General features: G+C 44.4%; 1 protein-coding gene across 2 annotated transcripts in view; it reads left to right on the forward strand.

Moving 5' to 3' along the window:
• Positions 1-14,014, forward strand: part of LOC117734944 (protein kinase C beta type) — a 68,404-nt gene that overhangs the window by 28,055 nt on the left and 26,335 nt on the right. For both annotated transcript variants that reach the window (XM_034539312.1, XM_034539313.1), the window contains 4 exons: positions 4,466-4,577; positions 4,752-4,880; positions 12,421-12,577; positions 13,061-13,195. In XM_034539312.1, coding sequence (XP_034395203.1) covers positions 4,466-4,577; positions 4,752-4,880; positions 12,421-12,577; positions 13,061-13,195 — 533 coding nt within the window. The remainder of the gene's footprint in view (positions 1-4,465; positions 4,578-4,751; positions 4,881-12,420; positions 12,578-13,060; positions 13,196-14,014) is intronic.

Here is a 14,014-nt window from a genome sequence, read left to right on the forward strand (position 1 = left end):
GGAGAGGTCGAGGGATGAGATCCTCTAATGAAACCTACATTTCATGCCCACAGCCCGCTAATGCTATAGAACCGTCTGTGTGTGTGTGTGTGTGTCTGTGTGTGTGTGAGAGAGGCCGATATACAAAGATATACATCTAAATGTGGAAGATGGGTAGCTTTGTGTCTATGATTCAGGATATATTTATTTCCCCACTGGTCCTGGAATTCCTCAACCATATTTTCCGGATGGAGAAGTCGGGTCGAGCCAAGTCACTATTATTTATCCAACCCCAAATCCCTGTTTCGCCTCAGGAGGGGCTCTGCTGCAGCATACGGCGCCCTCCATTCAGATGAAAAAAAACCCTTCAAATAAAAAAAGCCTCTGACATACAACAGGCTCTGTGTGTGTGTGTGTGTGTGTGTGTGTGTGTGTGTGTGTGTGTGTGTGTGTGTGTGTGTGTGTGTGTGTGTGTGTGTGTGTGTGTGTGTGTGTGTGTGTGTGTGTGTGTGTGTGTGTGTGTGTGTGTGTGTGTGTGTGTGTGTGTGTGTGTGTGTGTGTGTGTGTGTGTGCAGAATAGAACAAAATAACAGTTGGAAAATGAGGATAACGATATTCTAGCCTGCAAACGTATAATAAATAATACAAGAGAACGTCGAGCACGTCACCGGATTCGTTGAAAGATTTCACAAACGGGACTGAATGAGCTTTGAAGCGCCTTTTTGTAGACAGAGAACTTTAAAGGAATACTATTTCCTTCAGCATTGATGCAACTTTCACGTGAGAGAAAGCGTGTGATTCTCAAAGCAAGACATTTGGCTCAAATGTTTCCCTTTCTATGCGAATGCATGAAGCTTAGTTTGTAGTTGTAGTTGAGCAGTTGAGCGCTTCAGCCCCTGGACTCTGTCTCACAGGCCTCACGGCCATAAACCGCCCCACGTCCTCAGCGCCGTGTCCTCATCTCCTGCACGTCTGCAGGCCTGTGAGAGGGAACTGAAGCGCCCTGAGAGAAACACCACACAGACGTCACACTGAAAGAGCCCCGTCAGGTTTCAGGTTCAAACCCCACGGATCCACCGACACCTTCCTGTTGACCTCGTATTTCACGTGTGCTTCTTTTTTTTAGGGGATATTGTGAATTATTTTTGCAGTTTTCTCACTTGAAGCTTTCTTTTTTTTCTTCCCATGTGTGGAGATTAATTATGTACATGCCATCTCTCTGCATGCTTTAAATACTCGCATATTCACATATATTGATATGTGTAACAGCCTGTGTGACCAGATGGGACCAGGAGGGATAACAAAGTGATGAAGGGATTACGATTAGCATACGGAGGAAGGGAAGGAGGAGAGGAGTCCCATTCAGGGTGTGAAGATGAATACCACCACCCTCAGCCCTCTCCTCACTTCCTTACTCCCTCTGTCTTTTTTATCATCTTTTTTAAATATTTCACTGCTCTTGTGATGCCATGAAGCCAAGAGTGCTTTGCATATCTGCCTTAATCAACAAGAAATCCTGTAAACAGTCTCTCGCACTGAAACACTATAAACGTTCCCCAGAGGAGGGAATTGCTCAACGGAAAACCGCATTAGTTTTATGGATCCAGACAGCAAAGGCTACTTCTGAAATATGTTCCGTTACCTCGGTGTGCGTTAACCAATCAGAGTGGGAGGAGATGTGAGTCCACCCACTGCATCGTTTTCGAAAAATTAAACAAAACAACTACAACAAAAACGTCCCACTTCCCGTAGGACGAAGGAGCCGATAAATACGACGGTGGCGACACGAGGCACTCGATGGACTTCCAGTAGATGTGTCGAGTCATTTTCAACCATGAAATTACCTTTTTAATAAATAAATCTGGTAAGAAATGTAGATATTAAGACCAGTATCGAGTGTGTCTGTCTGTCACACAGCATGACAGGGTGTGTGTGTGTGTGTGTTTGGACACAACATATGCCGTGCGATACACTCATTTGTCCGAGCGCAGCCCGCCGAGCCATCTGCTTTTTAATTCGTGGGGTCTCCAGTGAGTGAAATCCAGTGAAAGAGTTCCAACATGCAGGAGAAAGGAAAGGTACACAAACCGGAGTGTGAATAAAAGTATATTCAGAGGTTGCATCGCATTGTTTTTAATTAAACACTTCCAGCTCAGTGTCTCAAACCCAGCAGCAGACTTCCAGTTGATTTCCATCGTGTGGCCCTGACCGACTTTTCTTTATTGATCATGCTGTGTGCAAGAACTCATTCATATTCAGATGTTTGGCTTCAAGGCAGTTTTAAAGATGAGAAGGGCTTTTCTTGCAATGACTTTTCAGATTCATGTTGGGACCTCGTGAACGTTTCTTTTAGAGAAATGTGTAATCTATTCAAGTTTCCAACAGTGTGATTTAAGTGAGAAGGTGTTGTTGATTATAGTCGTATTGAAATGGAAGTTATGGCGTCTTCAGCTTCTGTACTGGGACGGACTCGCCTGTTGTTGGAGAGGTTGAGGTTTTTTAGGATTTCATTATAGCCAAAAATGACTTGGTCAAAAACATGCTCTGATTTATAAAAGAAGTCTTTTTGTCCCGATTACCTATTTCCTTTCTCTTTTAATTTTCTTGTGTGTGTGTGTGTATGTGTGTGTATATATATGTGTGTGTATGTATATGTATATGTATATGTATATATATATATATATATATATATATATATATATATATATATATATATATATATATATATAATAATAATTAGTGTTTGAAAAGCTCTCGCATCGCTCGCTGTCGGCCGTCGCTCATCAGTGGAGCTCCAGCAGCACAACGTTCCCCTGTTTTCAAGGAGAACAAAAACAAGCAGGAGGTGGTCCTGTCCTTGAGAATCACACACACACACACACGTACATGCACACACACACACACACACACACACACACACACACACACACACACACACACACACACACACACACACAGACACAAAGACACCTTGGGGAAGCTGGGTATAATTCAGTGGCAGTCTAAATTAAACATTATTTTCCAGGACAGGTTTGTGGGAAAAGGAAAGAACATGGCCGAAAGAACAAGACACAAAGACACAAACACCTGAAACCAAAGACACAAACACCTGAACTCAAAGACACAAACACCTGAACCCAAAGACACAAACACCTGAACTCAAAGACACAAACACCTGAACCCAAAGACACAAACACCTGAACTCAAAGACACAAACACCTGAACCCAAAGACACAAACACCTGAACCCAAAGACACAAACACCTGAACCCAAAGACACAAACACCTGAACCCAAAGACACAAACACCTGAACCCAAAGACACAAACACCTGAACCCAAAGACACAAACACCTGAACCCAAAGACACAAACACCTGAACTCAAAGATACAAACACCTGAACCCAAAGACACAAACACCTGAACTCAAAGACACAAACACCTGAACCCAAAGACACAAACACCTGAACCCAAAGACACAAACACCTGAACCCAAAGACACAAACACCTGAACTCAAAGACACAAACACCTGAACCCAAAGACACAAACACCTGAACTCAAAGACACAAACACCTGAACCCAAAGACACAAACACCTGAACTCAAAGACACAAACACCTGAACCCAAAGACACAAACACCTGAACCCAAAGACGTTCTGTTTGGCAGGAAGCACTTGTGTATTAACATCTTTTGGAGATTCCTACCAGTTTGGCAGCTGCTTCTGGATCCCCTCGGCGTAGATTGTGTGTGTGTGTGTGTGTGTGTGTGTGTGTGTGTGTGTGTGTGTGTGTGTGTGTGTGTGTGTGTGTGTGTGTGTGTGTGTGTGTGTGTGTGTGTGTGTGTGTGTGTGTGTGTGTGTGTGTGTGTGTGTGTGTGTGTGTGTGTGTGTGTGTGTGTGTGTGTGTGAACGGCTAAATAATTCACAATAGTCTACGGTTGAAGTTTGATCAATTCAACACTGAGCTCGATGTGTTCTGCAATTTGATAAGACACACACACACACACACACACACACACATCAGACAGAAATAACCTCTGTTTATACCCTCGCTAGGCCTTAGTTTTGAATAAGGAAACGGTACCTTTTTTTTTCCTAATTAGCATTCACCAAATATATATACCAACACTGTCTGTACAATGTTGCTGAGGAACAAGTGAGCAGAATGGAGGCCTGAACTGGTGACTTTGAACTCTTGCCCGCCGTAGGGCTGAATTATAAATGCTGCAGAGTGGAAGACGGTGAATAAAAACAAAAAGAAGAGAGATGTAGAAGTGTGTGTGTGTTGTGTTCAAAGATTCATATGAATAAAACCCAGCGCGATGGAAAAGCATGGAAAACTAATAGTTATCTCTGGATATTTATTTTTCAGTAGATAGAGGCACAGTATTTTGTGCCTCTATCTATCTGTATTATGTATTAATATAATATATATCCCCTGCTTCCTTTCTTCCTTTCTTCCTAACTTCCTGAAACACTTTACTTCCAGGACCCGAGGGCGAAGCACAAGTTTAAGATCCACACCTACTCCAGCCCGACCTTCTGCGACCACTGTGGCTCCCTGCTCTACGGCCTCCTACACCAGGGCATGAGATGTGACCGTACGTACCACACACACACACACACACACACACACACACACACACCTGTGCATGCACAAGCATATTCGCTCGTTCGCTCGCTCACACACACACACACACACACACACACACATTATACCGTTACACTTTTTTCAAATACTGAAATGACCTAACGGTTACACACACGTTCTGCAGACTGTATGATGAACATCCACAAGCGCTGCGTGGCCAACGTGCCGAGCCTGTGCGGGACGGACCACACTGAGAGGAGGGGTCGCCTCCAGATCACCGCTGAGATCAAGACCAACGTGCTCACCGTGACCAGTAAGTCCACCTGGGAGAGAAAGACCTTCACACAGAAAACCAGTCGTCTTTCTCCCTCTGCTGGCCGCCCTGCAGAGGTGAAGGAGGGATTATCTAATAAGCAGTTATTCTGCGGCTGTATTCCAGTAAACTGATGCACTGTTGTGTATTTGTATTAACCTGTGAAACATGCACTGTGATTACAATGCAGAGTGTATTGTGTCCACACATTAATCAATACAAAACACTTGAGACCAACTTCTGATTGTTGACAAAAACGATTTATTAGTTACTAGTTATTGTTTATGGTAATTCTAAAGCTCATTTAGATATTTAAAATACGAGCTTTGTAAAACATTTTTACATGTATTCTGACCATTTGGCAGTGCCTCTTTAGGCCACTAGTTGGCGCTCCGAAGCCCACCTGTGGGCCAACGAAATCTCACATTTAGTAAGTCAACATAAATACTGAATATGCTGCAAGTGTTCATGAACATCATTCTTGATTAATTTGATAAGAAATGTGTAATTTAGTGATGTTTTTTCCCTTTCCAACTCTCTATTGAAGTTAATTTTAGCGACTATATTCCGCCATGTTATTTTGTATCCTGACATGTGTTCCTAACTTTAACCAGTTATGGTCATTTAGCTTCAACCGACAGGAGGACTTGTTGACTCGTTGCTCTCAGCCAAAGGTGTTGTCCTTCAATTCAGTTCAGTTTATTTTGTATAGCCCAATATCACAAATTACTAATTATTCTCAGAGGGCTTTACAATCGTTACACATACGACATCCCTGTCCCAGGACCTCACATCGGATCAGGAAAAACTCCCCAAAAATGTTCACAGGGAAAAAAGGAAAGAAACCTCCAGGAGAGCAACAGAGGAGGATCCCTCTCCCCGGATGGACAGAAGCAATAGATGTCATGTGTACAGATGAACAGCATTACAGAGTTACATAAACACATTACATGAATATGACAATGTATGAATTGAACTCCAATCCATGAAACAGAAGGAGAAAGAGAGGGGGGGGGGAAGTGCATCAGCAGGGGCGGGGCAGGAGGCATCAGACACCTCCAGGTCCAATGGACCCTATGAGACGTGAAGTCACAACGACTCCGGGAAGGAAGCAGAGTTAATAAGGTGCAATGTAGAGATGTAAATTCAGCAATAAGTAGAGAGAGAAGAAGAGATAGGTGCTCAGTGTATCCTAAAACATCCCCCAGCAGCCTATAAGCCTATAGCAGCATATCAAGGGACTGGACCAGGGCAAACCTGATTCAGCCCTATCTATAAACACTATCAAACAGGAAAGTCTTAAGTCTATTCTTGAATGAGGTGACTGTGTCTGCCTCCCGGACTGAAAGTGGAAGCTGGTTCCATAAAAGAGGAGCTTGATAACTGAAGGCTCTGGCTCCCATCCTACTTTTTAGGACTCTAGGAACCACAAGTAGCCCCGCATTTAGTGAGCGCAGCTCTCTAGTGGGGCAATATGGTACTACAAGCTCCTTAAGATATGATGGTGCATCACCAATCAAGGCTTTGTAGGTGAGGAGAAGAATTTTAAATGTGATTCTTGATTTTACAGGGAGCCAGTGCAGAGCAGCTAATACAGGAGTAATGTGATCTCTTTTCTTAGTTTTTGTGAGTACATGAGCTGCAGCATTCTGGATCAACTTAAGAGACTTATGAGAGCAGCCTGATAATAAGGAGTTGCAGTAATCTAATCTGGAAGTAACAAACGCGTAAACCAGCTTTTCTGCATCTTTTTGAGACAATATGTGTCTGATTTTTTAAATTTGCTTCACGTGGGTCATCAGTCAAAATTGAGAGAAATTATTAGTATATTTTATAAAATGAGTCTGTAAATGTATGCTGGCCCCTTTCCTAACGGGAGGTTTTCATGACCTGCCTCGTCTTTTATTTAAATATCGGTCATTTTTTATTTAAAAAGAAAAAGAATATTGATAAATGGTAGAGAACTGTGTCACCACTTGTTTTAAGTTCGCCTGTAGTCCCTTGTCTCCCCTGCAGGTGGCAGCAGAGGTTTACATTAACTTTATTCTGCATCAACTCAAATTCAGCTGTATATATAATTGTGTTGATTTATTAAACACTGAAAAGTAATTACTGACTAAATGTAACTTAATGGAACATGACTTTCATTTTCCAAGACGGTGGAAATTATTTCTTCCTGTTTAAAGAAAAATAAAATAATCATATTTATCATAATTCCTATGTAAAAGAAAGACATAAGTGATTTCTCTGGGATTCCACAGCATATATATATATATATATATATATATATATATATATATAAACAATCAATATGCAGTCAAACATAAACAACGTCTACACTATCTTTTTGAATATCTTGGAAAGAATCGACGCATCCGGCACATTTCTGCACATAAAATGATCTTTCTTTGGCCTCTCATTCCCTCTCTCCTTCCCTCTCTCCTTCCCTCTCTCCTTCCCTCTCCTCCTGGTTCCCACGCTCGTAGACGGATCATTAGCCGGGATTTACTGTGGGAAATGATAAGAGAGCCGACTCATCAAGACGGCAGTGAAGGCTAAAGAGCTACAGAATAGAATAAAATAAAGCTGAATGGCAGAAGCTGTGGAGGACACCTGACGATGTTCAGATCTTATATTGTTTTTTCGTCGTATCTTTCAAACGGTGCATGAACATTATTGTCCAGCCCACGGGGCTTATAGTTTCAACACTTTCCATTGGAAGTAGTTTTTCTTGTGTTCAGAAAAACGTTGAGTGACATGCCAGCTGTGATAAACCCTCCTCCCACTCCTCTCTTGGTAATAGTTTACGAGGGCAATAATAAGAGGCACCGGTAGATGCAGTACTCATTTCTGTCCACAGGGGTCAGTGTGGAGCCAAGAGGAAAGCTCACCGCCCGACATTGCGGTGAAGGTGGAGAAAGAAAAGAAAAAACCACACCACCACAGAGAATGAATTGTAGAACCGCTCTGAATTATTCTACAGCTTAACGTAACAGCGAGCTGCTAGAAATGGCCGACGCACTCGGGGAAAAGGCATCCGTCCTGTGGAACGAGCTGTGGGTTCAATCAAAGCACTTGACATGCGTGTAAAGTGACACCGCATCGATCACTTTGAAGTCGCCTTAAGGAGGTCCGAGCTCCGGGTCAGAGGCAGAACAGGGCCCCGTGGAGATGGAGGCTCAAGGACACTCCAGCAGGAAAGATGACATGGGATCGGGGGGGGGCCTTTAAAAAGGTGGCCCTCTCCCCGATTTGGGCACTGGTGGCTTTCTAGCTGCTCGGAAAGGCAGCCTGCAAAAAGCCAGTCGAGGCATCGAGATGGGCGGGAAGCGATAATCGTTTTAAAATGAGGAATGCTAGAGCAGCGGGCTCGTGCGTTTATATTCAAGTTTAATGTCAGGCTCAGAGATGTATGCTTTACCAATTAGTCGTGAGAAAGCTCTTGATTCAAATCCAATAATCCAATGATCAAATATCAGCTAGTAGCCCTTAGCTGCTTCCCCATCGTACGGCTCGGTAGCACCGGGCTAGCTGAGCCAGTATTTAGATGCAGTTTGATACATTTCCTCTGACTAAAAGCTGAAGTGCTTTAAACTCCTCCCTCCAACCTGCAGAGATTAATGTCCATAAATCGTCCGGACAAGCCCACCGTAGAATCCTTTAAAGACTAATGGGGTCGTGCTCTGGAAAGGAACACATGTTGCACCTGTCATGTTGTCAGCGCCTTAGATATACATATATATATATATATATATATATATATATATATATATATATATGTGTTGTGCACATTGTCACACTCCTCTGTTTGCAAAAATAATTGTATTCATCGTATGAAAAAAAAAATTGATTTATCACCTCAGTAAACACGAGTTTATGGTCTCAATCTCTAGCTTCAAGTCTTCTTTAATACAGCATGATGTTCATTTAGTAAATTGCATACGGCAGGGTATGCTTTAGGGGGCGGGGCTACTGTGATTGACATGTCGCTACCGCTTCCAGAGCCGTATACGCCGTCTCTACGTCACTCCTCCTCAGTCCAAATATGAACACTTCTGTTCACTGCTTGCCAAAAAAAAAAAAAGCAAGATGGCGTCGACCATAATGCCGGACTCGAGGCTTCCAATCCACTGTGACCACGTCCACTTGTCACAGGCGGTCTGAGGTCGATACGGATGTTGCTCTGGACTCATCAGGCCTCTTGGTGAAGCTTTCTGGCTGCACTTGTTCCCACCGGGACAAAACGAGCCCGACACTGAACGCACCGTCGGTACCGTCTCACCGTCCCTGAGATCAAGACTCCTTCAGCAGCACGTAGAAGCAGCAAGAAGCAGAACACGAGACTCCGACTGAGACTCCGAGGCGGTTTCACTTGGGAAAAGGTGCACTGCCAACGCCCACGCTGCTGTGCACATACAGGATTCTGCTGTTACTGCACTCTCATCTCCGCTCGCCCTCCCTGGAGACTCGAATACATGCGTTATCTCTCTCTCTCACACACACACACACGCGCACACACACACACACACACACACACACACACACACACACACACACAGAGAGCCATGCATGCTCTTTGCAATTAGCATGTATGACATCAAATAAATCCACATACATACACCTACACACACACAGTCCCATTGCACACCTGTGCATGCACAAGCATATCCGCTCGCTCACACACACAAGCACAAACACACACACACACACAGTCCCATTGCACACCTGTGCATGCACAAGCATATCCGCTCGCTCACACACACAAGCACAAACACACACACACACACAGGCATGCATGCTCTTTGCAATTAGCATGTGCGACATAAATTAAATCTACACACACACACACACACACACACACAGTCCCATTGCACACTTGTGCATGCACAAGCATATCCGCTGGCTCGCTCGCTCACACACACACACACACACAGCCATGCATGCTCTTTGCAATTAGCATGTATGACATCAAATAAATCTACACACACACAGTCCCATTGCACACCTGTGCATGCACAAGCATATCCGCACACACACACACACACACAAACCACACCCACCCTCCTCTGTTTACTGTAGGTGTCCTGTGAGACCGTGTGGCATGCTACCCTCTCTCCAGCTCACCTCAACCAGTATTTGATGGTCACTTTAAGGCATCATCTAATATTTATGGCGCCGCTCCGCTGAGGGTTTATTGCCGGCCGTCGGGTCTGCGCTGTGGTTAACCTCTCGGAGCTTAGCGTGGCATTGCGCTTTAACTCTTCTCAAGGTTTCTCCTCTTGCTGCCAGCTCACCCCTCAGTCATGGATGCCGCGTGTTGCCCCGCAGCTCCGACAGCTTTCGCATCTCAATTGTTAATTGTAAAAAAAAAAAAAAAAAAAATGGTGAACTTTTATTTTGAAAAAGTGTGCTTTTTTTCTCTGTAGCCGCTGAAGGAAAAAGCCTCGTGCGAGGAGGCCGTCTGAAAAGTGTCACTTTCAGGTGAACGTTTGTGGTGATGACACAACACCTGCTTCGATATGATGTGACACGTGTCACTTTCAATGCCGCTCCGTTTCTCTTCTATCATGGCAGCCATTCCCCATCATCACCACGCCGTCTCCTCCTGTTTCCACCAGCAGTCTCATCTCCCGTTACACTTCCAGTTAGCTGAAAGGGAACAAACGGATCTGATTTGAATTGGACCGAAAATAGGCCGAAGTAGGACCGGATTCAAAATAGTGTCAGCCAAACAGACCCAAATATATAATAATAATGTATCCTTTATTGGGGAAATTCTTCTCTGCATTTGACCCCTCCTCCGTTATTAAGGAGCAGTGGGCTGCAGTGAATAAACTGGGGGTTCAGTGCCTTGCTCAAGGACACTTCGACATGCAACCATGGGGAGAGCGGGGATCGAACCGGGTACCTTCTACCACTCTCCCCCATGAGCTACAGCCGCTGATCCAGAGTCTGCTCAGGTGTATTGGACATATTGAAGCCGCGGGGATCCCAGATTAGACTAAAACAGACCTTCCAAATGTCCCGATGAATGAGCGACATGTCGGTCCTCGTTTATGAGTCTATCCGTTTGGCTCAACTAATGCGTGACCGGTTTTCTTAGTGTAACCGACCCGGCGAGTGGTTTCCACATTAGGTTTCCATATTTGCAGACGGAACTTTTGGGGCACGAGGCAGCGTTCCTAAAAAGGTCATAAATGAGTAATGTCACCTGCTGGGCGAGGAGAGGCCTGAAGTTGGTGGGTGAAGTTGAGACCTGAACCGGCGAGTGAACGGAACCGACTCGAAATATAAGACGATGGAGGATATACAGCTCATTCATTTGACGACCCTAACACAAGTCTCCTGCGACCCAACTTTGGGTCCCGACCCAGTGTTTGGGAATAACTAAACCGCATGCAGCTTCACCCATCATACCGTAGCTGCTCGTGGCTTTCTCTGCCAATGTGTTTGTTTATAGTATGTGTGTGTGTGTGTGTGTGTGTGTGTGTGTGTGTGTGTGTGTGTGTGTGTGTGTTCTTAAGTGCTTCCCCAGCTTCAGCCTCACACACAGCAGCACCAGCTCTCTGCGGCTTGTAATTGGATGTGACCCTCACAATTTGACCAGCAACAATATTTACACACACACACACACACACACACACACACACACACACACACACCTCCAGATCGGGGATGTTACGCCACTGGAATACAATTACAGCCCAATAACAGAGGGGCCACAAAAGAAGGATTAGTGTTGGAACTGGCAACCTTCATCCGGCTACATGGTCATTACAGACAGATCTGGCAACCTCAAGGCTTTAACACCCCCCCCCCCCAACTCTGGGGGTCTGGTGTGTGTTTTCCTTTTGCCTCAAGTTTAACATGCCTAATTTAATTAGTGGCTTTCCACAGGATCCACGCATACACACACGCAGCTTGAAATTAAAACCTGCCAACCTGCTAAATGTGGGTTTAAATTAATTATGATAAGTTACTGGCAGGTTCAAATGCAAATCTAATACCCTCATTTAATGGCACACGTGCTGCAGGTCATGCACAGGTACACCAAGGTAATCGTATGTGCAAAAGAGTGGCGATTAATCATCATTTTACTCCTTTTGTAGCCTGAAAGTGAGGCACCGGTGGGTCGGGGGGGGGTAGTAAACTCTGCTCAAATGTATTTGTTTGGTCTCATTTGTAAAGTATGCATTTAATCACACATGTTGTACATTTCTTCAAAATGACTGGTCAAGATAAGATGTGTTGGAAGCAAACATGTAACATGTGTACAGTAAATGCAAAAGGTTTTACAGTATTAATACAAGTGATTTAATTACCGGTAAGTGATAACGGTTGCACGTTTCATCACGTTTGTATGCAACAATACCATAATAAGGTTCATCTCAGTTTAACAGTAAAATATAAAGATTTTATATTGTGTCTTTTGCTCTAAAAAGCTCATGGAAAATCAGAGTTTTAAGTCCAGCTCTCACACACACAAAATGTCATTGTGACTGAATCTTAAATGTAAATGTCCCTCACCTCCCCCCCACAGTCAAAGAGGGCAGGAATCTGGTTCCTATGGACCCCAACGGTCTGTCGGACCCTTACGTGAAGCTCAAACTGATCCCAGATCCCCGCAGCGAGAGTAAACAGAAGACCAAGACCATCAAGTGCTGCCTCAACCCCACCTGGAATGAGACCTTCAAATTGTAAGGCTTTACTCCACCATGTTTGCCGACCTCTCTTTATGTATTTATTTATCTTCCTGTTGGTCTGTTCTTTCCGTCTCATCTCCGTCTCATCTCTTCCATCTCTCTCACGCTCGTCTTTCCAAAGCACGTGTAACCGCTGGTGCTCGGATAAAAAAACAAACCCATCTGGCTCCTTGGATTCATGAAACCTTGCTCTCGGGGTCGTTTCATGCAGTTGGCTCCAATTACATACTTAATCAGCTTCATCACCGTTTGCATAGAAGAAGAGACCGAGATGTGCATTTTTCAGGCATCTGGGTGCAGATGTTACTTTTGAAAAGGCTTCTTTTTTTTTTTTTCTTCACATCTCCAACAAATCCCCCAAAAGAAGTGATGAAAGAAGAAAAAAAAACAAAAAACTGAATTAGCTTCTTTTTTTAAACAAACAAAACCCCACAGGTGTGTCACCCAACTGTTGATTGCCTTTGTTTGTCTCCCAAGCCACCTGAAGGAGTACGATAAGGACCGCCGTCTGTCGGTGGAGATCTGGGACTGGGACCTGACCAGCCGCAACGACTTCATGGGGTCGCTGTCCTTCGGCATCTCGGAGCTCCACAAACAGGGAGTGGATGGATGGTGAGATGAAGGGGAGGCTGGGTAGAGAGAGAGACGTGAGGCAGAGACACAACACAGGTAGAGGAGGAGGGAGAGTGAAGGTGACCTTGTTCATTACTGCACCGTTGGAGAAATACTTTAGTTGGAGCTCTTTCTTTTTTTTATTCCGGTGATACTCCGTGCCAAAGCATCTCTAGCCCCGTCTCTTTATCTCTGCTTCTTTATCTCCCCGGCACCCTCCCTCTCCCTCTATAACTCAGTCTCTATATCTCTCTATCTTCCTCTCTCTTCCTCCTCTTTCTGCTGACGCCGCCCTGTCGGGGTTTTTTAATGAGATGCCGGCGTTTGAGGTGGAACGGTGGAGGTGGAGAGATGCCATTTAAAATAAAAATGAATTTTTTTTGCGGGGGGGGGGATATTTAGAGCAAAGAGTGAGTTTTCCTCAACTCCATGTATGTGAAGCTCCAAAGATTCACACCTGCGGCATTGTTATTGCCCTCCATGGGAGGTATTTGGATTCGGGTTCGAAAAGACTTTCGAACCTTGTGACATCATCCAGCCTCCGAACCCGTCGCCATGGCGAGAGGCGACAGAAATGCTCCCAATCTCACCTTTTTAACCGCCAGCGGCAAGATTTTTATCTGCATGAAAGCAAACATAAAATGTTTTATTGTTTAACAACACTTCACCGTGGCAGAAAAATCAATCATGAACCCCCTCTCAAAAACTGGATTCGTGGCTGACTGAAGAAAGGAAAAGTATTTTTGTAATAATGCAACAGATAACAGTGATGCTCGGGGAACAATATTACGGGATGCACATTTGTTACATTTGAGGAAC

The sequence above is a fragment of the Cyclopterus lumpus genome, chromosome 8 (genome assembly GCF_009769545.1).
Source record: "Cyclopterus lumpus isolate fCycLum1 chromosome 8, fCycLum1.pri, whole genome shotgun sequence".
Taxonomy (NCBI): domain Eukaryota; kingdom Metazoa; phylum Chordata; class Actinopteri; order Perciformes; family Cyclopteridae; genus Cyclopterus; species Cyclopterus lumpus.